Genomic DNA, 22,349 nt, shown 5'->3' on the forward strand with positions numbered 1-22,349 from the left:
GAAAGTTAAAAAAAAAAAAAAAAAACCCATCAAATTCTGCACTAACAGAAGCTCCCCTCTCCAAAAGAAAACACTGCTCCTTAAAGTAGTCCCCACCTTTAATTCACTTTGTCATATCACACTACCAAACCAAAGAGTTGGCATTTGACAACGTAGCAGTCAGACTCAACAACAATCCACACGGCAAAATATTAAGGAAATACAGGCACAGGACAGACACACAAACTGATGATTGAGGGGAACTACATCTGTAGTTTATACATCAGTTTTTAGGAAAATTCTGAAATGTTTTTACAATAGAAAAATTTACCTGGTTAAAAAATTCTCCTCACATCTACAGCTCCCACCAAATCTATAAGCTGCATATAACAACTTTAGCACATCATCCACAAGCTTGTGGAGGAAGTTATTATTCCTCATGTCATGTTACAACCAAAAAAGATGTTTCTGACTTGACTGAGAAGTTAGTTCTCAGTAGACGTGTCAGTACAGTAACTACAGTGCATGATGGGCCACCGCTGGCCTCCAAATGCTCGTACCTGCCACTGTTAAACTGAGATGTAAGATGAGCGCAGAGGAACTTCCTCTGCAGCTTTTTTAGTGTTTGATTCTGCACAGCGAAAGTCAAACAGTCAGGTGAGGGAACAATAACTCCCCTTTCCTTCCTGAAACTGGCTGATTTCACATTTTTGCCACGCGTGTCACATGACGCAGCATGTGACAAAGACTTGAGAACTATTTTAAGTCAAAGGTTGTTTTGGCCAGTGAGGGAAAGTTGCGCTGACCAGAAACACTTTCACAAAAGGCACATAACAGAGGTTCCTACAATAACAACAGACCGAGACTCTCCCCTTACTTGGACCGCAGCTTTTATCATGTAACAGGAACATGTCAGTGTGTGCCGTCGGTACACACAAGCTGATAAAGCGAAGCCTGGCTGTACAAAACATCTGTGTGAAGGTTCACCGATAAACCAAGAGGCAAAGAGTTCAAAAGCCAAAGTTATGGTACATCTGTGTAATATGTGACTGAACACTTTAAATTTCTACAATTTATATGGCCAGTCATAAATTAAAAGTCACGACTAAAAGATAACCAGAGTTTAATTATTAAAAGTACAACAGAGGAAGTAAGACATAACCAGCATAACACATACCGTCAAAATGATTTAAAAGAAAAAAAAAGGTCTCCTGAAACACGACGTAAAGTCAGTCTGATGAGTTAGTTGATTGTTAAAAGGAATGAGAAATGAATGAGCTGCGACTTGAATGGTTCAGTGATTATTCTTCAGTCTTAGAGTTTTATTTCCCTGGAAGTGATCGCTCTGTAGATCTCCTCTGTCAGCGGGACGTACGTCTTCTGCTCGGGGTCTAAAAAGTACAAAGGATCTTGGATGTGTGCCGGGTTGAATCCCTCCTCCACCAACTTTACTTTCTTCATCTTGAACGTCCCCGTCATCTCCAGGCAGGCCTACAAAACACATATCATGTATATTAGACAAGTTTTTTTTTCTTTGTCCAACTTTCTGCGAAACAGCAACAAACACGGGAGGCAGTAAACTGATCCACATTAATGTTTCCACGAGTCCTTGAAAAGTCAATGTTTGCACCATGTTCTTGGAGTCACAGGCAGCCGAAATCGGTCATGGTTACTGTGCAAAGATTCAAAATGTGGGGAAAGAAGAGTATTGACATCTGGATCTGTAATCAGTATTGACAGATATCCTGAGCTAATGTATGTAAAATCGGTATAATTTGCTGCATTATATATTTAATACATATTGATAGATAAAAATGTTACTGTCCAAGGTCGACAATGATCCATTTGTTATGGCTCTCGGTAGAGTGCATACCTCCGCAAAGGCTCTGTATGACTCTAAATTATTATTATTATTATTTGGCCTTTGTATGGCTTTAATGATAGGACAGCTTCTGACATGACAGGAAACAGGATGGTGCCACTGCAACAAAGACAAAGCCTCTGTACACAGGATGCCCGCTTTAACCCACCCAGAAATGCTTGAGCATAATTTCTGCTCACCAGGTCTAGAATCAGTCAATAAATCAATCAATAAGTCTTCATCTGAATAGCACCAATCCAGTACAAAAGTCTTCTCATTGAAATTTTCAACCCGACAATTTCCCCATGAGCGAGCGCTTGGCGACAGTGGGCAGAAAAGAACTGCCTTTTAACATCAACACCATCTGCATCAAATCGTTCTCACTCCGTCCAGGTTTTGTGGAAATAAGTATTGATACTTTCGGTTACTTACTTTGTATTACTTACTTGGTATTAAGTAAGTAATTGAGTGAGAACATAAGCGACTTGACGGAGGTGACAGAAAGTCCAGAGGGTTAGTTTCTGCTGTTTTCCTCACCAGCCGCATTCAGCACCAACAACAAACAGCCACCAGGAAGTAGGGGAGGCTTGTGCGTTAAACGAGAGCTAAAATCAATCGCTGCTGCTCCTAACAGCCGGTGTAAACCAAAGATTCAAGACTAAATGTTTTGTAACGCTGTAGAGGAAATAGTTGCAGTGGTGGTTCAACCACAGCAATAACACAGAATTCACGGTGTGCCATCGGAAAAACCAGACACTCTCAAACCAAAACAGTGTCGATTAAATAACGGTAAATGAAAAATCTTGTTCTTGATATTCAGAGGGCTGACAGGGACACCGAAGTTAAGAGTAGTTTGCCAAGGAAAAGACACACCATCTCGTACTCACACCGGTTTCATATACATTACAGACCATGTTCTTCACTTCAATTGTTTTAACTCATCTTGTTGTGACTCTTTGGTGTGAACTTCAGAATCAGCAAGTGGACACAATTTTTTGGGGTCTTTAGTGAATGAATCAACCTGAAATATTAAACGTGAGGAGACAAAAAATTTTTGAAATCAAGCGGATCAAGAAAGAAAAAAGTCTGATGGGTGCTTCCCGTCAGCACAAGACCTTCAAGTGAGAATCAAACTCCACGAGCTAGTCTGGTTTCAGGAAGCGACCTGAAGTGGGTCAGCAGGTTTAGCAAAATACGAATGACTAACAACCCACGCACAGTTTCATGTTCCGGCTGCAGCAAGAGACACAGACGTGCACAGCGATTTATTATTTTTTTTGTCTTTACCTGAATCCGAATGAACCGAGGTCTTGCGTAAGCTGGTAGGTAGCTGACGACCTGCTTGTAGGTGCCCGAACAGTCAAAATCTTCTCCCTCTTTTAAAATGACAGCCGCCATGCCGATCCGACCCTCGTGACCTGTTCAGACAAGTCAGTTACATACATACAGAGAATATGCCGAACGCACAGAACACCGTCTCTGGCTTCATCTCCCCCATCCATTCATATCAGATCGGTAAAACTTGGTGTAACATCTCTCCGGGGATAATTTCTGACACCAGTGTTGTTACCTTCGACTTTAACACCGTAGACATTCGCCTCCAGAATGCAGTGAACCATCGTGAGAATGTCTGCAACCTCTGATGTGGCGACGTTCTCTCCTTTCCACCTGTGACAACAAGCGAAGAAAAATAAGTCAAAAGAAAAGAGAATCCTGTTTCACATGTCCTCCCCACATATGTCGTAGCTTGTAGCTTGTCGTAGCTTGGCACCAAATTTCGACAAGGAACTTCAAAAGTAACCTTAGCTTGGCGCACTTTAACACATAAAACCGAATGAAAGTCTAATGTTTCTGCGTATAATAACTAACTGTGCACACATTCAATGTTGCTTCAGTGAAGGAAATTAAACCAACAAAAACTGACAGATCGACACATGACGAGTCACGACTCGCCTGAAAGTGTCGCCGACTCGATCCTGAAAGTAGACAAAGTTTTCCTCGTCAAACTGAAGCAAATCTCCGGTGTTGAAGTACAAGTCGCCTTTTTTCAGCACGTCGCGAAGCCTCTTCTTCTCGGTCTGTTGCTTGTTGCCGGCGTACCCAATGAAGGGAGACCTCTGAGTGACCTTTCCAACCAAAAGTCCCGTCTCACCTGACGAGGAGACACATGAAGAATGCACATCGGTTTTCCCCAAGAACCCAAACCAGTTGGAACCAGTTAGCTTAAGAACTGATTGTCAGCATATTTGCCAATGAATTTTTAGTCAACATATTGCTTTATAGTTTGAACACTATAGACAACAACATTGGCATTACTGCCTGTGATGCACAGGTGTTAAAGTGACCCACCTCTGGCTGCCTCGATGCACAGACCCTCAGAGTTCCTGACAGGCTCCTCCTTCTCAATGTCAAACTTGATCAAAGTGTAGGGGAAAAAAAACTAGAGAAGAGAATCAAGAAGTTAATCAGCTAATGGTGTAGTGTCTATGAATAACAAACTACAGCTGAGGAAGTTTAAATTTGCTGGTTTTAACGAAAGTTTTAAGCCGTGCTAGCAGCTCTCTGAGGACGGACTTAGACACAGCAGGGCTTTGAGCTAAATGCTAACGTCAGCATCAGGTGTAAAGAATCCAGTATGGCATCATGGCCGTCGCCATCGTGGTGTTTTGGAGCTAGAAGAGACCACATTTGTGCTAGAGGCTGGGGAAGACACGCATTTCTATGCCTCTATCTTCAATTGTGGTTTGAAGACAGTTTAATGCAGCAACACTGAGTCAGAGAAAGATTTCCTCAATGGGAGAATAAAGTACATTGTATTGTATCGTATCGTGTCATCATATCACACGGTATCTTATCATATTGTGCCGTAATGTATCATACTGTACTGTATCCTGATTAGATCTGACTTATAACTTAAGAACGAGCTCTTGGAGTGAGACCATAAACTTGTTAAGAAAACTGTTTACTAAGGTAATCCATTAAATAGGTGTTGAGAGACACTCGAGATCAAAAACTTTCTTGTGGCACTGCACCAAAACATCAGGGGATCACTGAAGTCACTGGGATTATTCCTCTGGAAACCAAGAATGTCAGTACAGGAGTTCAGGAGATGTTTCACTCCTGACACAGTGACCTTACTGTCCTCAGAGCAGTGCTGCTATCGTGGCTCAAAACAACCGGCTGTTTCATCTACTCACTCTGTGCACAAAATTGACTCTCCCCACGGCACCGATCTTGGAGGTGTAATTAATGAAGCCGATGTTTCCCTCTGTGGCAGCGTACAGCTCTCGGACTTGAATATTCCCGAAGCGATTTAGGAACTCCGACCAAATGTCTGTTCGGACCCCGTTGCCGATGGCGACTCTCACCTTGTGGTTCTTCTCGTTGTCTTTCTGCAAAGAGCCACACCGACTCAGATTTTTTTTTAAAAAAGGACCGGGGCGATACTAAATTTATTTAACCCGAAGGATTCTTTTTACCCTGGGAGAGTTGCAGAGGTAGCGCATTGTTTCACCGATGTACTGCATCACTGTCACATCATGCTTCCTGCAGTCGTCCCAGAACTGAGAGGCAGAGAACTTCCTCCTCAGAAAAATGGTCATACCTGCATCATAAAGCACAGCCTTTGCCTGAGTGTAAACATACACAACCACCTCTAAAGTAACCCGAACCGGGTGTGTCAGTGCTTTAGTTCTTCAGGGATTAAGAAGGTCATTACCTCTCTCGATGGCTCCGGCCATCCCGATGAGGAAGCCTGCACTGTGATAGAGAGGTAGGTTGATGTAGAAGATGTCATCTGCTGTGATTCCACATGCCGCCTGGATGAAGGAGGCCGCCCAGACCCTCTCATGGGTGACGACAGCTGCTTTAGGCAGACCTGCCACGGTCAAAATAATAAATCAACTCAGGTTCTTTAACACGGCAGCTACTGTTAGTATCGAGTATCAAAACATCCACAGGGACTTCTCAAGTGTCTGTTCCTGGTATGTGTTAACTAGGACACTGACGGCCGCCAAGTTGTAATTGGCCACCAATCCTTGGCCTCCAGATGACAACAGTGACAACCCACTTTAAAAAAAAAGGTGCAATGTGTAAGAACTGGTCACCTGTCTGATTCATACTAAAAGCAAAAAGAGTGCAGCATATCACCAGAGTAACTGTTAGTTACTGTACCGTTAGCTCAGTTAGCAGTTTAGCTAGCGGTCAGGACATGGAGCTGAGTGCACCAGGGAAGTGTCAGCTAGCACAGGAGCTTTGGACGGGGACAGGACGGGGCTAGCTGGTTAGCGTGCTAACTTCAGTAGATGTCTCCAACACAACACGCAGACATCGTAACCTCAAAACTGTTTTTTCCTCATACTCTGTTGTATTTTTGTAAAAAAATTTAATGACTTCCACTAAAATTTGAACATATTGCACCTTTAATATCTAAAGAATAGGGACAACAAACAGCGAAACATGCACCCCAAAATAAATGAATGTTTAATATTTGTTTCATTAGTGATATTGGAGATAGTGGTGTTACACTCAAACTGTGGGGGCTGCTAAACCCACACAAAAATGCCAATTTCTACATAATGTTGCTGTGACATTAAAATTCTCTGACCTATCAGGTCAAACTACATAAAGAAACAATTTTGTTCACTTACTGTGATCGAGCTTTTAAGCATTTGTTTCTGTCACATTTTCATTAAAAAGCACACATGACTCCTACAAATCTGTGATAGAGTGCATTACTTTAAGTGAGCTGTAAATAAATGTACTATATATAAATAAATATATAAATAAATGTATAACTTTGATGATGTCAGTGCAGACGTTCACCGTGTCAGTGGATGTTTTCAGAGGAGTTTCGTGGCCTTACCTGTGGTGCCTGACGTGTAGATGTACAGGGCGGTGCTCCTGATGTTGACGTTGGCTCTGAGGTCCTTGGACAGCGGCTCATCTGAGGCAAGGGAGATCTTGTCCAGTAAAGTGTTGATGCCCTGGACGCTGCAGGTCTCCGACAAGAGGAACACAGTGATACCCTGCTCTCTCAGCGTCGGTAGAACCTCCTCCACGGCGTCCTGCAGCTCTGCAAACACAGAGAGGCATTCAGCTCTACACAATGTGTTGGAGCGTCGGGTTGCGCAATGCAGCTGGGGGCCTGTATCGTGTAGCCTCAGGTCCCTATGGCACACGAGCACATGGTGCAGACTCCGGCCCACATGGACGCATAGCTTAGTGGCGAAATGAGTGTGGGGAAGTTTCAGATTGCAGTGCTCTTATTGTCTACCTCAACTGACCCAAGTCCTCAAGACTGAGTGTAAAGCACACTGACTGAAACCCTGTGGGAGAGTAAACGGGTTAGCTCTTTGTTCAAGATAACATTGTTGAGGAAGCGGTTGGATGATGACATAATGTGAGATTACATGGCAAACATTTGTTTTCTGGTCTGAATTCTTCTGAATGCTCACATCTCTCTCTTTTTTTTTTTAATCAGGAATTGGTACGAATTAACAGAACAGAGGAGGGATCAAACTTTTGAACATGTGGTAACTGTTGTGTTATCTAAGTCTTTGTTTATCCTGTGGAGATAAGCGCCAGGTGATGAAATAATACCATCAGCTGTCGTCTTCGTCACACTGTGGTGAAATCAACACATACTGGTTCACTGTTGTCATGTGTGAATGTCTGAGGATTTTATTTTGTTTATGTTATTTCACCTTCATTTTACATGCAAAACCATATTTGTAGGTTATTGTGCATAAAAAGTGGTACTATTTGGATATGTGTGTTGTGTATTGTATGTTGTTTGTGTGTGTGGAATATCATGTATTTTTCATGTGGCGGACCCTGCCACCTCTTCAGCTTCAAACAGTATTCTGTGGACCTTATTTTCCTCTGAGAACAGTTCGATTATTCAGTTATGGATAAGATAAATATTTCTGAGTTCTGTATTTTTACCTCATTAATATTTTAAATATAAAAATTCTGAGTCTTGTATCAAAAGTCAAAGTGCTCAGTGTTGACAATTGGCCCCTGTGATGATATACTAGTACATGTCATCATAAGATTACTAACAGTGATACATCGGTGTGTGAGCTCCTTCTGGACTTCAGTCTTCAGAAGGTCACAAGATAAATCTGAGGGCGCCGTGAGATTATTCTTATATCGTTATCAGGACACGACACTTTGGGATATCTTCATATTGTGTCATGAGTGTTGTGTTTCTCCTGGTTTTAAAGGCTGAGTTACAGAAAAGTGATGTCATTTTTTTTAACTTAGCAGACCGTTATACTTACCTTTGTCATTATATCCACCTCACTGATGATTATCTATCAAAAAATCTCATGGTGTTGATATTTCAGCACCTCCAGTGATCCTTACAGTGCCGTCTCAACGTTGATATCGAGCTATTTGGTTACAAATATTAGGTTGTGTATCTCAGTACAGCCTGAGAATATTACAATGTCGTCGTCCAGCCCTGCGCTACACACGTTTGTACTTGTTTGAAATATTCTTAAATGATTACTTTAAGTGGATTATTAAAGTTTGACCTCGTTGGGCCTCAAAGACTGTTTTTCCTGCTCACACCCACGCATGACCCCGGGCTGGAAATGTTTCTGAACATTTCTGGGATATGCTGCATGTGTGAGAGGATAACATGTAATTACAAGTATGGTACTTAATTGCTGCATTGTAGAGGCAAATGTTGTGCTTTCACTCTTTCACATTCATTTGACCTCGATCTGAACTTAAGTTACTCGTTACCTCGTGGCACATCAGAGCCAAAGTAATCTTTTCTTTCATCTGTTCTACAAGCAATGAGATTAAAACTGACACTGACAACACAGCCCATCTACACGTGTACATATTCCTAATTAACTTCAACATGTACACTTTGTGCTTTTTAACCACAGTGGAAACAAAATCAAGGAGCCCCAGTTGGGAGCTGCTGCTTCTCTGCAGAGGAGTCACGTGTTACTGGGACTCTCTGGTCTGATCTTTGACTGCTTGTTGCAGATTTTAAACTCTAAATTTAACAGTGAAGTTTTAAAAAAAAATCTTCATTTGAAAAGTCACTACACCTTTCAAATCGAATGTTGTGAGGCGAAAAAAAGTGCAACACTCATTGAGGGAAAAAAAAGGGAGCAAAATGGAAGAGTAAAGCAGGATAAAGGAGATACTCGGCTGAAGTTCATCGTTTGTCAGTGAGTCGCAGAGGAGACTTTGGACATCAGTGGGTGAATATGGAGGATTTACCTGCGGAGACGATGATCACTTTGGCCCCGCAGCAGGAGAAACAGTGCAGCAGAGACTTGGATCTGATGTTGAAGTTGAGCAGAGCCGCCGGACAGCCCAGCTTGGCCAAAGCGAGCCAAGTCCAAATGAAACTGGGCTCGTTGGCGAGGAACAGGGCCACCGGGTCCCCCTCCTTCAGCCCGGCTGCAGCCTGCAGGGCTCGGGCCGTCCTGCTGCTCTGTTTGTCCACTTCGCCGTAAGAATAATCTCGACCCTCGAACTTGACGAAGGTTTTACCAGGATGCCTCCTCGCTGCATCCAAGAAGCAGTCCAGGAGGCTGTAGAAGGGCTTGAGATTCTTGTACTTGACGAGCCTGATTCCCAGTTTAATGCTCCTCAGGATGTACGTGCAGTCCTCGGTTAAGTACGGGAACAAGGTCTTCAGGAAGGACAGGGACAGGATCGCCAGTCCCGCAACAACCGTGAACCAGATGAACATGTTTACAGCCCGGACCGCACCGGAGGCATCTGTCAGTACAGGGGCACGGGAGGCACGATCACAGCCGAGCAGGATATTTGTGACAAAGTTCAGCTCGGGGCGGTGCTCACCTCCGACCCGCCGACCCCTCCTTCATTCCGGAAAGTTTCCAAGTTGCCAGATCCGCTGTTTTCCACGGGTTTTAACACGTCATTCTCGCGTTGTTTTGTGCCCCCGTTCACTATTTTTCTCTTTCGTGCCAGAGTGAGAGAAAGGTGATTAAACGGAGTGACGAGCATGAGAAGCACTGATTTTAAATCTGCGACACCTCCAGGTCGAGGCAGAAAACTGCAGCTTGTTTCTGAGTATTGTTTTTTTTTCTGAATGACATGAAGTGTTGACATGAACATGGAGACTGAACAGGGGTTCAGATCCTCTGCTGAGGCAGCCTAATGCTCAGCTAATGCATGACTCGTGATGACTTAGTACATGAACTGGCTGATGTGGAAGAAATTCAGCAAAAACATTCAAAACCAGATCGAACCATCAGGGAACGTTCCCTAAAGGTTCTCTGAAGGTTGCATAAAATAAGGTTCACAGAACCCTCCCTGGTTCTCTAGAAGTTTAGTAAAAATGACCTCTGAAGAACGTTTCCTAATAGTTCTCTGAAGGTTACATAAAACGTAACCTAAGGAGGATTCTCAGGGTGCTCACCATAAAGGTTCTCTCAGGTTTACACAAGAATAACCTTCAGTGAATCCACAGGGAACGTTCCCTGAAGGTTTCTCGAAGGTTTTTACAAACATTAAAACCAAAAAACATTCTTTAGAGGTTGCACAAAATAACGTATAGAGCGGGAAAAAAAAAAACCCTTGGGGAACATTTAAGGTGTGTTTCCTAAAGTTTCTCTTAGGTTTTTGTAAAAAAATAAATAATAATAAATTTATAAAAAAAACCTTTAAAGAACATTCCTATAAAGTTCTTTAAATGTTACAAGAATAACCTTTATGGAACATTCCCTGGGGATCACATGTTTGCAGGGAACTTAACTAAAGTCAGTGACTTTATGCCAAAGGCAGCTATGTGTTGTGTTGCACATTTAAGTTACTTCAATGAATAGATAATGAACATTAACACACTGTCACTACATGCATTAATATACACGACTCAAAATTACAGAGGGATACTTTAATGTTTCACTTGATTGTTTTTTCTGTGACATATCTAAATTTTTATGTTGTATTCTGTGAGTATTTTTGGTCACTAAAAATAATGTGAAACATTTAATTTGACTTTTATTACACATACATGCACATGTGCCTATATCCCAATATCACTAACTAACTTTGAGTAGAGTGTATATAACAGAATTAACTCCAGTTACATGACCTGAAAAAAGATCAAAAGATTTACATAATAATATAATTGTATATACAAACTTTTATACAACTAAAACCCAGTCAACTTAATGTATATAATGAGGCCTAAATGTGGATTAACATTCATTGAGTGGTGACATATTTACTGTGAACTAATCAGTACAAAGTTAGAGTAACTTCGTCTGTTGTTTACAGGGACTAAAGATTCATCCTACATGCCTCTGTGATTCATTACCTCACTGTTATTTACAGAGACTCCATACATGGCAACCCTGGTCATAAATATGCAATCTGAGCCAGTGGTGGGTTCAAGGTCTCTCACTGAGCTGCTGTAGTCTGCGGGGAGGGGCCAAACTACGAGTTATAGAAAAACACCCCGGGCCCCTCAACACAAGCCTGTATTGAGACGAGGCTCAGCTCGTCTCGGAAGTGGACCGAGAAGAGCCGATCGTAATCGAGGGATCAGAAAACAAACGTCGGGAATGGCGGCTGCGCTGCTGATAAAGAGGATGCAGCAGAAACTTTAAGAGATGATGAAGACGACAGCAAACATTTAAAAGTATAATTTCATTCGGAAAACATGTATGGACAGAGTACCTGAGTATAAATACTTTAGTATCCAGAGAATTAATGTAAGTCTGAGTACTTGCACTTAAGGACAATTTTGAGGTGTTTGCATTTTACTCCAGTTCTTTACATTTCCTGCTACTTTATACTTCCATTCCACTCCATTTCCGTGACATTACATGATTACATGATAACTTTTGTTACTACTTTTTTGCAGATTACATGTCGCATCAGAGCCACAGTGGCACATTTTGACACACTGATATTAAATAAATGTAATTTTTTTTTAAAAAGTGAAAACTGGATGACTATTCGGTCAAGCCAGAGTGTTTTACTTTTACTTGTACTTTTTTATACTGTATTTCATTTATTGGCAAGAAATGAGACAAAGAGAAAGTATACTTAAATATATTATATATCAGATTCTAAAATACTCTTTTCTGAAGTTCTATTTGTACTTATTGAAACTGTACTTTACTCGAGTACTTCCATTTTCTGCTACCTTATATTTACACACCACTGCATTTTGTGGAGTGGAGGTAATATTGTGTTTTTTATTACACTACATTTGTTAGACTTTAGTTACCTTTCAGATTGTTTGCAGCATCAGAGCCAAAGTAGAGCATTTTAATTGATATTAATGTCACATCTTAAAATAATCTGTCAACCAGTATGTAAAAATAAATGTATCTCACATGTAGCTACATGTATAGTTACTTTTACTTGTACTTTTGATATTAAAGTACATTTAATATGAAATACTTAACAAGTACGACTCACATGGGAGACTTTCACTTATACCAAAGTGACGAGACTTTTGTGTGCATGTGACAACACTGTTGGTGTCAGGCTGGATAAATGAATGACTGATTTATTGACTGATCACATTAACAACCTCATTGCATCGCAGCAAGACTTGCTTTTGGGTTTGAGGGATGTTACATATACAGAAGCTGCCACCTCGACATCACAGCACCCACCACTCCTGTCCTAAGCTGATCTCTACAGATCGCTGAAATTGTGCAAGAAACATTTGAAACTCTTAGCTACTGAAAATAAAAATGTAGAAAACAAATAAGAAGTACAGAGATACAATTAATGAATAATAGCACCTGAGTAAAAAGACTTATATGTTACGTTTGGCTCTTATCTCACATCTCTAACTACTCAGCTCCTGGGGCAACACAACCTGGGTCACCCTGCACCCACCCAGAGGGGGAGAGGAGGGTTTCTGTCCACAGAGCCGGTCGGTCATATTGATCAGACGACAGCTCACTTTAACATGAAGATTTACTGAAGGTCGATGAAGAATACTTCTTTTTCCCCATCATGTAATAACAAACCAATTCCATGTGGGAAGAAGTGACCAGTTCAGCCCACATTAGGGTTGAAAAATTCAATCAAAGCAACACTATGTTATTTATTCACCTTACAGAAAACTCTGTAGAAAGATCTTCAGTTACTGAATTGTCATAATGCCTAAACAAACTAAATAAACAAACTGACCTCAAAGGACAAACAACCTGTTTTACTTTGTTTATATGTGGCGGACCCTGCCACCTTTCTAGCTTCAAGCAGTGTTCTGGACCTCATGTTCCTCTCAGAACAGCTTGCTCTCAAAATCGCACCACATAATGTTGCTTTAATTGATTTTTATATCGAAATTAACATCTGAAAGTAACAAGTGCTATTTGTAAACCCACAAGAGCTACAGTTTTAATCATAAGCCACACGAATGGACTTTTGTTTACAGCAGAAAAAAGCATGGATGTCATTATTATTGTTCTAGTGGGTCTGTTTCATGTTAGTGTGCCGGCGTCCACATTGCAGGACAACGGAGCCTCTTTAATGTAATCAAATGCAGCTTTGGCTTTCCTGCTGGTTCAAGTCACAATGTATGCAATGAGAAAGGCCCCAGTTATAGTTAACATACAACATACTGAAAGAAAAAAAAAAATTCAGTCCTGTTGAATCAATATGAATGTATTCAAGAACTTTGTCTAATTAAATGCAGAATAATACATTAACCTTATGTGTTTATTCCATTATCAAACAAACTGTAGAACCTCTATATAATGTGATTATACACTTATTATACAACACAACAGTTTATACACTTTGACTCAATGTGGCAGAAAAAAACTTTGCTTTAAATGTGACCCTTTACATTGATTTTATGTCAGATCATTCAATGAGAAATCTACTTGTAATTAATAAACTTGAAGTCAGTTTCAGGCAAATTATTGTTTAGAGTGTATGTCGACACAGACAGCATGCACTTTATCTAGACCTTTTTATGCAAGTTGGCTGATATCAATATCAGAAATACCTGAGTTAATTCACAGTCACGCAGGTCAAAAGATAAAATCACAAATCATAAAACAGCCACAATTCAAATGGCTGATGTGTCATAGTGCAAACAGGTAGAGACAAAGAAAGCAGCTTTAAATTTTGATCTTCCCTGATGTCACTGAACTGAATATGTCCAGTGTAAGTGGGACATAATCCTTGTCTTTGACATTCAGAAAGTAGAGCAGGTCTGTTATCTGATTTGGGTCGAAACCCTCCTTCACCAGCTTCGTCTTCATATACTTGAACGTGCCTGTGAGGTCCAAGGAACTCTGTAACCAAACGCAGCACAACGAGTTATTGCAAGGAGGATTAAATGATGCCCCAAGAAGAAACTGAAACTGTCAAAATGCTACGCACCTGAATCCTGAGAAAACGTGGCCTTGCGTAGTCCGGCAGGAATTTTTCGACATGCTTAAAAGCACCAGCAGAATCAAAAATCTGTCCTTCCCTCAAAGTAACAGCAGCCATGCCAGCTCTCCCCTCCTGACCTGCACAGTTAAAAGAACAATTAAATAACGGAAAGCCTGCGTTCAAACTGGGATCATAGTATAGATGTGATTGTTCACCAAGCAGGAAGGTGCCATCGACAACACTGCATTACTGGAAATGTAGGATCCAGTGTTTGTGGACACTTGATGCCGTGTTTTCATCAAGCTGCTGGTCGAATGTTGGCATCAGTGCTGTTGTTGTCTAGTCAGACACAATTCAACTCCATCATGAGTCGCTGACACCTGCCACACTTGGCTACCTGTGTTTGGATCGATTGTTCTCTCAATCAAAGCTCCTGTCTGTTCTCATAGAGACTAAAACGCATGACGCATTCAGGCAGACCTTATCTACTGGTTCAGTACGTTTCGGCTAAAGTTTATGACCAGGACTCTGATCTAACTCTGAGTGTAAATACTACTGGGGGCAAGTAGAGTCAGTTATAGTTTGAGTTGACTTCAGCATGGGACGGACTGCTGGCAATCAGTGTGTCTGATTTTTTGGCAAAAGTGACCACAAAAGCTGTCATTGTTCTGTAATGCCCTCTGATCTGCAGCGCATGTGTCCGGACTACAACAGCCTGATTCACACCGTTTACACCTTGTAGTAACATTTTATTGGTCTAGTTCAACAGATCGGCCGTCTGACAGCACATTCACTTCACGATGATCACTGTGTTAAACAACTGACTGATACAATATGATGTGCAATAAGAAGGTAGGTCGGGTTTTAAGACTTTTTTAAAAAAAATTACCTGGCACTTCAACTCCGTACACGTTGGCTTCTTCAATGCCATCAAGCACTGCAAGGATGTCCGCCACCTCAGTTGTTGCCACGTTCTCTCCTTTCCATCTTTTTACAGCAACAAAAAACCCAAATACCGTCACCGTGTACCGACTGTTTGCATTCAGATTTGAAATCCTTAAATCAGGTGGCTGAGGCAAAAGCTGAACTCACCTGAAAGTGTCGCCGACTCGATCCTGAAAGTAGATGAAGTTGTCGTCATCGATGGTCATCAGGTCGCCGCTGTTGAAGTAAACGTCTCCTTTCTTGAGGACGTTATGCAGCTTCTTCTTCTCAGTTTGCTGCAGGTCTCTCGCATAACCAGTGAACGGCGTAGTAGCTGTTATTTTACTCACCAGAAGTCCAGGCTCACCTGTGGAAAGTTGATATAGAGAGAGTTGATCTCTGGGCAGTTAAACGCGAGGCATCAGTTTGGTGAAGCACAAATGGAAGTGGTTCTTTCTTATGGTGCGTTCAGCTGAAAACTCAAGTAGAGACAACATGAAATCATTCACTGTGCTCAGGCAGTGTACAGTGACAGTGACTAAGCTGTACAAAATGTGTGTTCTTATTGAGCCACAGAATCATCAGACACTTTGCTGGAGGTTCAAACCTGGCAACGAGTTTAGAAACACTAGTGTCATCAGTCTGAGCTGCACCTCCAATTCTACACTGTTGTTAGCCATGTTAGCAGCATCAGTCGGTCCAGACTTATATAGCTCAACAACAAACTTTTTTTCAACACTTTGTTTCATTGCCAGATACATGTATTCAGAAAGTGGCGACATGGAGACTGAGGATATCAAGCCAACGCAGATTTGCCATTTCAGTTGAATTTTCCTTTCCTCTCCAAAACCCTTTTTATTTATGCATTTCTTCGTGTGTTTGGCCAAAGAACGTTTAAATCTAAGGATGTTCAGTGTAAATGCCATCTCTACTGCCCTCCACTCAGTCTTCACACATCGGAAGCCACATCAGATTGATGTTTGTCATGTCAGCTCAGCATTCAACACAATCTCAACACAATCTCACCCACCAACCTGTTTTGTCTTTCTCAACCATCTCTGTAAAATGCTTGTAATACTGACAATGCATAACTTCACATCACACTTCAGGTCCCACATATATTGCCTGTGTCCTCGCTGGCACACACAGCCGTGGTACTCACACACCTTTGTCAGCCTCTATGCATAAGCCATCGGAATCTCTCAACGGCTTTCCTGTGTCTGTGTCGAGTTTGATCAGAGCATACGGGAAAAACCTCTGCAAGAAAAATCAAAACACACAGAGACACTCTTTATGTAGGCACAGCTTCAACTTCATGACGCGGAGGACAATGTGGACGTGTGTACCTTGAGGAGGAAGGTGTCTCTCCCAACTGCTCCGATCTTGTTGCAGTAATTGATCATGGAGAAATTCCCCTCTGACGCTCCGTAAAACTCTCTGACGGTAATGTTTCCAAACCTGTTGACGAATTCCCTCCAAACATCCGCCCTTAACCCGTTGCCTATCGCGAGTCTCACGTTGTGGCTCCGATCGTTGTGTTTCTGTCGGGGGGGGGGGGGATCAGAAGGTGGTCTTGAATGTGATGGTGCCGTTAATGGACGAGCTGTGACGGACGGTACGTACCTTTGGCGTGCAGCAGACGTAGCGCATGATTTCACCGATGTACTGTACGACGGTGACGTCGTGTTTCCTGCAGTCGTCCCAGAACTGAGAGGCAGAGAATTTGTTCCTCAAAGCCACTGTCGCGCCTACACATGTACACAGGTAACAAACATAAAGGATCAGGTTTTTAACATATGTCTCTTTTCATCAACACATCCATGAAAAGACTAAAGCTACAGTGAATTGATCCCACAGACAAATATTGCCCCAAGATGGCCTCTCCTCTGTGCCACACAACTCCAGTGTTTCCTGAAAAGTATTACATTTTAGGATCACAGTCATCTTTTATTACCATATATAATAAGATCTACATGTCTAATATTTAGTCCACAGAGTAATTCCTGTTGCCTGGCTTAAATGTCCTCCTCCAGCAAGTTTGATTTTCTCTTTTGGTCCATGGTTATTACTGACAGAACCCTCAGTACATTCAGGGAAATTGTCTAGTTCCTCTTTGGGCAAAGTTTGTTTTGTTTTTTTGAGTGAGGCTGTTATGAAATGACAGTAACACTTTAAAGACTAAATTCAAGTTTAAATCTTTAATTTTAAATGTTTCCTCATCCTTTTATTTTTTTTTCCTTTAGGACTAATATGAGTGCAAAGCAAAGGGAAACTGGAAATACTGACAGATGATCTTTTCAGGGCCCTGGATTTGTAACCCAAAAGACTTTTATTCTGTTTTTTTGTTTTGTTTTGTTTTGTTTTTTTTACTTATTAGGGCCTGAGTGGATCGACTAGTACATCAAGCGCCATTGCCATGATGACACATTATCAGCCATAAAACAAGAAGTTGTTTTGACTTGAGAGTATCTCAGCCAATCAGCAACAGTTGTCACATGTTTGCTAAGACTACTGGCCAGAGGACATCTACCGGAGTCATGGTCATTAGGCCACCTACTGACAAGAGGAAGCAACAGTTGAGAATTCAGATCTGTGTAACCCAGTCAGTGGGCCACAATGAGGCCTGTATGCTGCACACCCCAACGTGCACAGGGTGCGAGGGCCTACTCCATGCTGCTGGCAGGTTCAATTGTTTTTGGTCTATTTATTAGTTGTGCTGACAATAAGAAAAGTAGAGAATAACAGCAGCCTTAACAAAATCACAGATGTTGTTACAGCTTTTCCCTCTTAGTTTATCAGACATATGTGTGCGTACCTCTATCAATGGTTGAGATAATACCAACGAAGCCAGCGGAGTGATAAAGAGGGAGGCTATCATACATCACATCTGTGGACTTCAGTCCTGCGACAGAAGGAAACTTCGCCAAGGCCCACAGTTTGGAATGAGGGACCACTGCTGCTTTAGGTAAACCTGTCAGAGAGAAACCAAATGTTCAAACTAAATGTTTGAATCCTCAACATTTAACACCTGAAGAAGAAGCTTTACCTGTTGTTCCTGATGTGTATATGTAGACTGCTGGACTCTGCGGGGTTAAGTGTGACTTAAAATCTTTGGATATAGGATCAGAGGAGGACTGGCTCATCTTGTCTTTGAAGCTCTGCACATCTGCCCTTCTGCATCGGTCAGCCAGGATGAAAACTTTGACCTGCTCCTCCAACAGACTGGGCAGGACCTCCTCCACAGCATCCTGCAGCTCTGGGAGTGATTGATGATTATTATGATTATCAACCAATGACTGATGGATCAAAGAGCCAATAGATAAAGTGGAAATGCTGCAAAGCTGTTTTGCTGTGAAGCTCCAGAAATGTCTTGTGGACAAAATCACACTCTGCCTCAAAAGCATTATTCAGTTTAAATGTGTGTTTGTTTTATCATAGATTATATTACAGGTATTCAGATGTTTTACTTATTCCATTGCACGTTTCTGCATTGCCAAAGTCACAATATTCTGCAGATTGAGCCCGATTCAAAGTTTTATTTTATTTTTTTTATATCATAGCATTTTTATTGATGGATTAATTTGTCAATGTTGCCAAGTAAAATCATTTTAACCAAACAGTTTTGTAGTTCTATCCATGGGTCATAGGTTACGTTATGTTTTAGCTTACATTTATTACTTTAAATAAACTGGCAAATTATAATTACATGTAGTCGAGTACAACAATGATATCTTAAAGAGGTCATAATGATTTGGGGTTTTTTACACCTTTTCTTTATTGTGTTATGTAGAATTTATGAGCATGTAAAAGGTCTGCATAGTGAGATAAAGTCTACACCACAGGGAGTTACTCACTGCCTCAAACACCTGGTTTGGCGTTTAGCCTTTACATCCATAACTTACATGAGTCATTATGTAACAATCTTTATATAGGTATTAAATATATATTGATATTATAAAATATATACACTCCAGTCAGTCAGCAGACATACAGTTGCAACTGCTGTAGCATTGTTATGTTAAATCACACTCCCTGCCTCGGCATGACCCACCCCTGCCTCTGATTGGCTGCATCCTGTCCATTATGTAACACCCATATGCAACTCTCCAAAGATTGAACAGGAGGCAGATGTCTCACCCTGTAGCTGAAACTCTGAGTCTGGACCTCCCTGTGGCCCCTCCCGACAGGGAGTCTGCATCAATAATACAATGACAGATTGTCAGATTCTTGCAGTGATTTTGTACTGAAGGGAAAGGCGGAAACAAAGTGTCTCAGCAGTTTACTACCCAATCAAAATTGTTGAAATTGTAAACACTGTTTTAAGTCCCACTTATCCCGTGTCTGAATGAGAGATTTGTCTTTTTTTTTCCTGGGTTGTATGTGCCCCCTAACACAAAAGTCATCACCAACTTGGCCCCCTATTAAAACTGGTCTAGAACCTTAATAGATGAGGATCGAAGTGGGTTTGTTAGGAACAGACAAACGCAAGATAATATTAGAAGAACACTGCATATTATACATGAAATACATAAAGACAGCATACAAGCAGGTTTGATCAGCTTAGATGCGGAAAAAGCTTTTGATAGAGTCAATTGAGAATTTTTATATTTAACTTTGGGTAAATTTAGATTCAATCTGAAGTCAATTAAATACAGCACATCTATTTATAACAAACCTACAGCTAGAGTAAAAGTCAATGGCTCTCTGTCAGAAAGATTTGTCTTAGATAGAGGAACCAGACAGGGCTGCTGCCTCAGCTCCACGCTGTTTGCCCTATTGAACCATTAGCCCAGATGATCAGACAAGACAGTTCAATAAAAGGTAGAGAAATGAATAAACAAGAACATGTAATAAGTTTGTTAGTGGATGACATTATGATTTATTTAAAAAAAAAAACAACAACAAACAAACAGGGAATTCATTTAAGCAGCTTTCACAAATTCAGATTTGGTTGTTATTCAGGTAATAAAGTAAATATGCTTAAAACTCAAATCCTAATGTTTAACTGTTCGCCAAACCAAGAATTTAGGGAATGGCAGATAAACTGGGAAGCAAAATTAATCAACATTGGTCAACACTGAAAACCAAATAATGATTGTTAAAATAATAATAATAATAATAATAATAATAATAATAATAATAAAGAAAAAAATAGAACTGCCACTGTTTCCACTTATGACATTACTGGAGCAGGTGTGAATGCAGACCTCACCCTCGGCAGCCACCAAGGTCTTGGCCCCGCTGCAGCTGAAGCAGTGCAGCAGGCTCCTGGATCTGATGTTGTGGTTGAGGAAAGCAACAGAACACCCGATCTTCATCAAACCCAACCAGAGCCACACAAACATCGGCTCATTCCCGAGGAGCAGCGCGGCCGTGTCGCCCTGCTTCAGTCCGCCCTGCAGGAACGCTCTCGCAGCCTTGTTGCTGAGCTCGTCCGCGTCCCTGTAGGTGAACGTCTCATCTCTGAAGAGGAGGAACGGCTTGTGCGGCTGCAGCTGCACCAGGTCCGAGAACCGGTCCTGGATGAAGTAATTAGTCCGGATGTATTTCCGGACGAGGCGCGATGTGTACAACTTCACTAGGACGTGTTGGACATCCTGGAAAAAGTAAGGGAAGCGGAATGAAAGGATGAGAAAAAGCACAGCGGCAAACACGATCCAGACGAGCATGTTTCTTTGCTTTTGTATTTTTTCGGAGAGGATCAGCAAAGTGTCTGGATCTGCGGAGAGTTACTGTTAATATTTGTTCAGCACAGATAAGTCAGGGGTGACGGAGGAGGAGCAGGAGGAGGAGGATAAAGTACACACAGTAATAAATACAACACAACAGAACAGAATCTATGTAAGCTCATATCCACCAGTTTAAGACAAAAAGATCTGATCAAACCTGAAGCTCTTACTTTTTAAATCAAGGCTAATCCCATGATAGATCATAGTCATGCCATAAATAGTCGAACTTGTTGGGAAAAAAGTAGTAATGAAGAGATTAAAAGTGTGATAAATTCACCTTTTATCCCATCATTTTGACTTTTTCTTTCCCAATTCCTATTTTTACTTTATCTCAGAATTTTCTTGGATGCCCTGTTTGGTTTGACTATTGAGTTTTCATTCTGTAACATTGTCTTTCTGAGTTTCCTGCTATTGCTCGTTTGTCAAAGCAAACTGTTTTTAAAAGCTGCTGAATTATTAGTTTATTATAACTATCTACATTTTCCATTAAGGTTAGTTTTCATCTTTTCCCCCCTTTTAAATCGGGTTCTACACAAATCGATTTAACAAATACCAAATACTGTATGTGCTCACTTGTTTGGTTCCTTCTTTCAAATAATTAGAAACTAGGAACAGTGATGAAGCCATCGCAGAACAGGGAGAGAGGCTGGGAGTAGAGACGCAATTAATGGTTATTTTTGTAAAGAAAAGAGCGATTATTGGGGCGATATTCTGCTCCACCATGTTTCTGATCACAGGATTTACTACACAGGCTCAGCTCTCACGCAACCAATACAATGTTCCTTCTTAGTTTGCAATAAGATAACATTTATTAAAATTAATTAAAGCAATGTATAAAAACAATTTATAATCTATGCACAGCATATCTCGATAACATCATATAAAAAAAATATAAAAACACAGACACACTGGAGTCTAATCCTACTGATGCCAGAACAGAGAGTGAGATAAGCTTTGCATGAAACTTATCTCACATTCACTTTTGCGCTGCCAATATTTCTTATTCAGCTGATCACAAGTTAACACTTACAGACTGGGAAGAGTTATGACTTTTACCCTGAAAACATTATAACTAAATTGCACTTATCCGTGATGAAGCTATCACTTCTAAGCACGCACTGTTGCAGAAAAAACACCACTGACATGTCAGAGAAGCAAAAACAAAGATGTTTTTTTAATCATAACTCCCACTTTTCCTTAAAAAAAAACCAAACAAAAAAAACAGATGTTTTTTAAGTCTGATTTTGATATTTTGGGAAAAACTTATACCATCTTGTTGAGCGTTAAATTAAAAGATGATCTCAGTAGCATGTAGAGTTTAACCAGTGGTGTATCAGCCTCTATGCTAAGCTAAGCTAAACATTTTCTGGCTGTAGCTTCAAGTTTACTCCACAGACACAAGCTCTTCTCATCCAACTCTCATCAGCAAGGCAAATAATTTCCCAACATGTCAAACTCTTCCTTAACAATGTTAACGTAACACACAAACACACTGCACGCGACTA

At 41.0% G+C, this 22,349-nt stretch overlaps 2 protein-coding genes across 2 annotated transcripts; both read right to left on the reverse strand.

The window, feature by feature from the left end:
* Nucleotides 1-80: 80 nt before the first annotated feature.
* Nucleotides 81-9,804, reverse strand: zgc:101540 (hsFATP2a_ACSVL_like domain-containing protein). The gene is made up of 10 exons (XM_037108358.1): nt 9,086-9,804; nt 6,705-6,914; nt 5,559-5,717; nt 5,320-5,444; nt 5,038-5,232; nt 4,190-4,280; nt 3,794-3,992; nt 3,411-3,508; nt 3,128-3,258; nt 81-1,470 (listed from the first exon to the last, which is right to left on the reverse strand). The coding sequence occupies exons 1-10, from the start codon at nt 9,561-9,563 to the stop codon at nt 1,294-1,296; spliced, it is 1,863 nt and encodes a 620-aa protein (XP_036964253.1). The 5' UTR covers nt 9,564-9,804; the 3' UTR covers nt 81-1,293.
* A 3,651-nt stretch (nt 9,805-13,455) lies between these two features.
* On the reverse strand, nt 13,456-20,784 carry LOC119025053 (very long-chain acyl-CoA synthetase-like). The gene is made up of 10 exons (XM_037108359.1): nt 20,328-20,784; nt 18,162-18,371; nt 17,931-18,086; nt 16,739-16,863; nt 16,462-16,656; nt 16,282-16,372; nt 15,284-15,482; nt 15,081-15,178; nt 14,198-14,328; nt 13,456-14,109 (listed from the first exon to the last, which is right to left on the reverse strand). Exons 1-10 carry the CDS (start codon nt 20,782-20,784, stop codon nt 13,933-13,935), a joined length of 1,839 nt encoding a protein of 612 aa, XP_036964254.1. The 3' UTR covers nt 13,456-13,932.
* Between the last annotated feature and the right edge of the window lie 1,565 nt (nt 20,785-22,349).

The sequence above is a fragment of the Acanthopagrus latus genome, chromosome 8 (genome assembly GCF_904848185.1).
Source record: "Acanthopagrus latus isolate v.2019 chromosome 8, fAcaLat1.1, whole genome shotgun sequence".
NCBI lineage: Eukaryota > Metazoa > Chordata > Actinopteri > Spariformes > Sparidae > Acanthopagrus > Acanthopagrus latus.

Bases quoted from the DNA above. Each gene is read 5' to 3' on its own strand.
- LOC119025053 (XM_037108359.1), bottom strand. From the start codon at position 20,784: ATGCTCGTCTGGATCGTGTTTGCCGCTGTGCTTTTTCTCATCCTTTCA. The intron at 16,864-17,930 runs GTACGCACACAT...GTACATGTGTAG, and splicing joins TATCTCAACCATTGATAGAG to GCGCGACAGTGGCTTTGAGG. The intron at 14,110-14,197 runs GTGCGTAGCATT...GTTTGGTTACAG, and splicing joins CACGTTTTCTCAGGATTCAG to AGTTCCTTGGACCTCACAGG.
- zgc:101540 (XM_037108358.1), bottom strand. From the start codon at position 9,563: ATGTTCATCTGGTTCACGGTTGTTGCGGGACTGGCGATCCTGTCCCTG. The intron at 5,718-6,704 runs GTAAGGCCACGA...TGACCGTGGCAG, and splicing joins CTACACGTCAGGCACCACAG to GTCTGCCTAAAGCAGCTGTC. The intron at 5,445-5,558 runs GTAATGACCTTC...TTTATGATGCAG, and splicing joins GGCCGGAGCCATCGAGAGAG to GTATGACCATTTTTCTGAGG.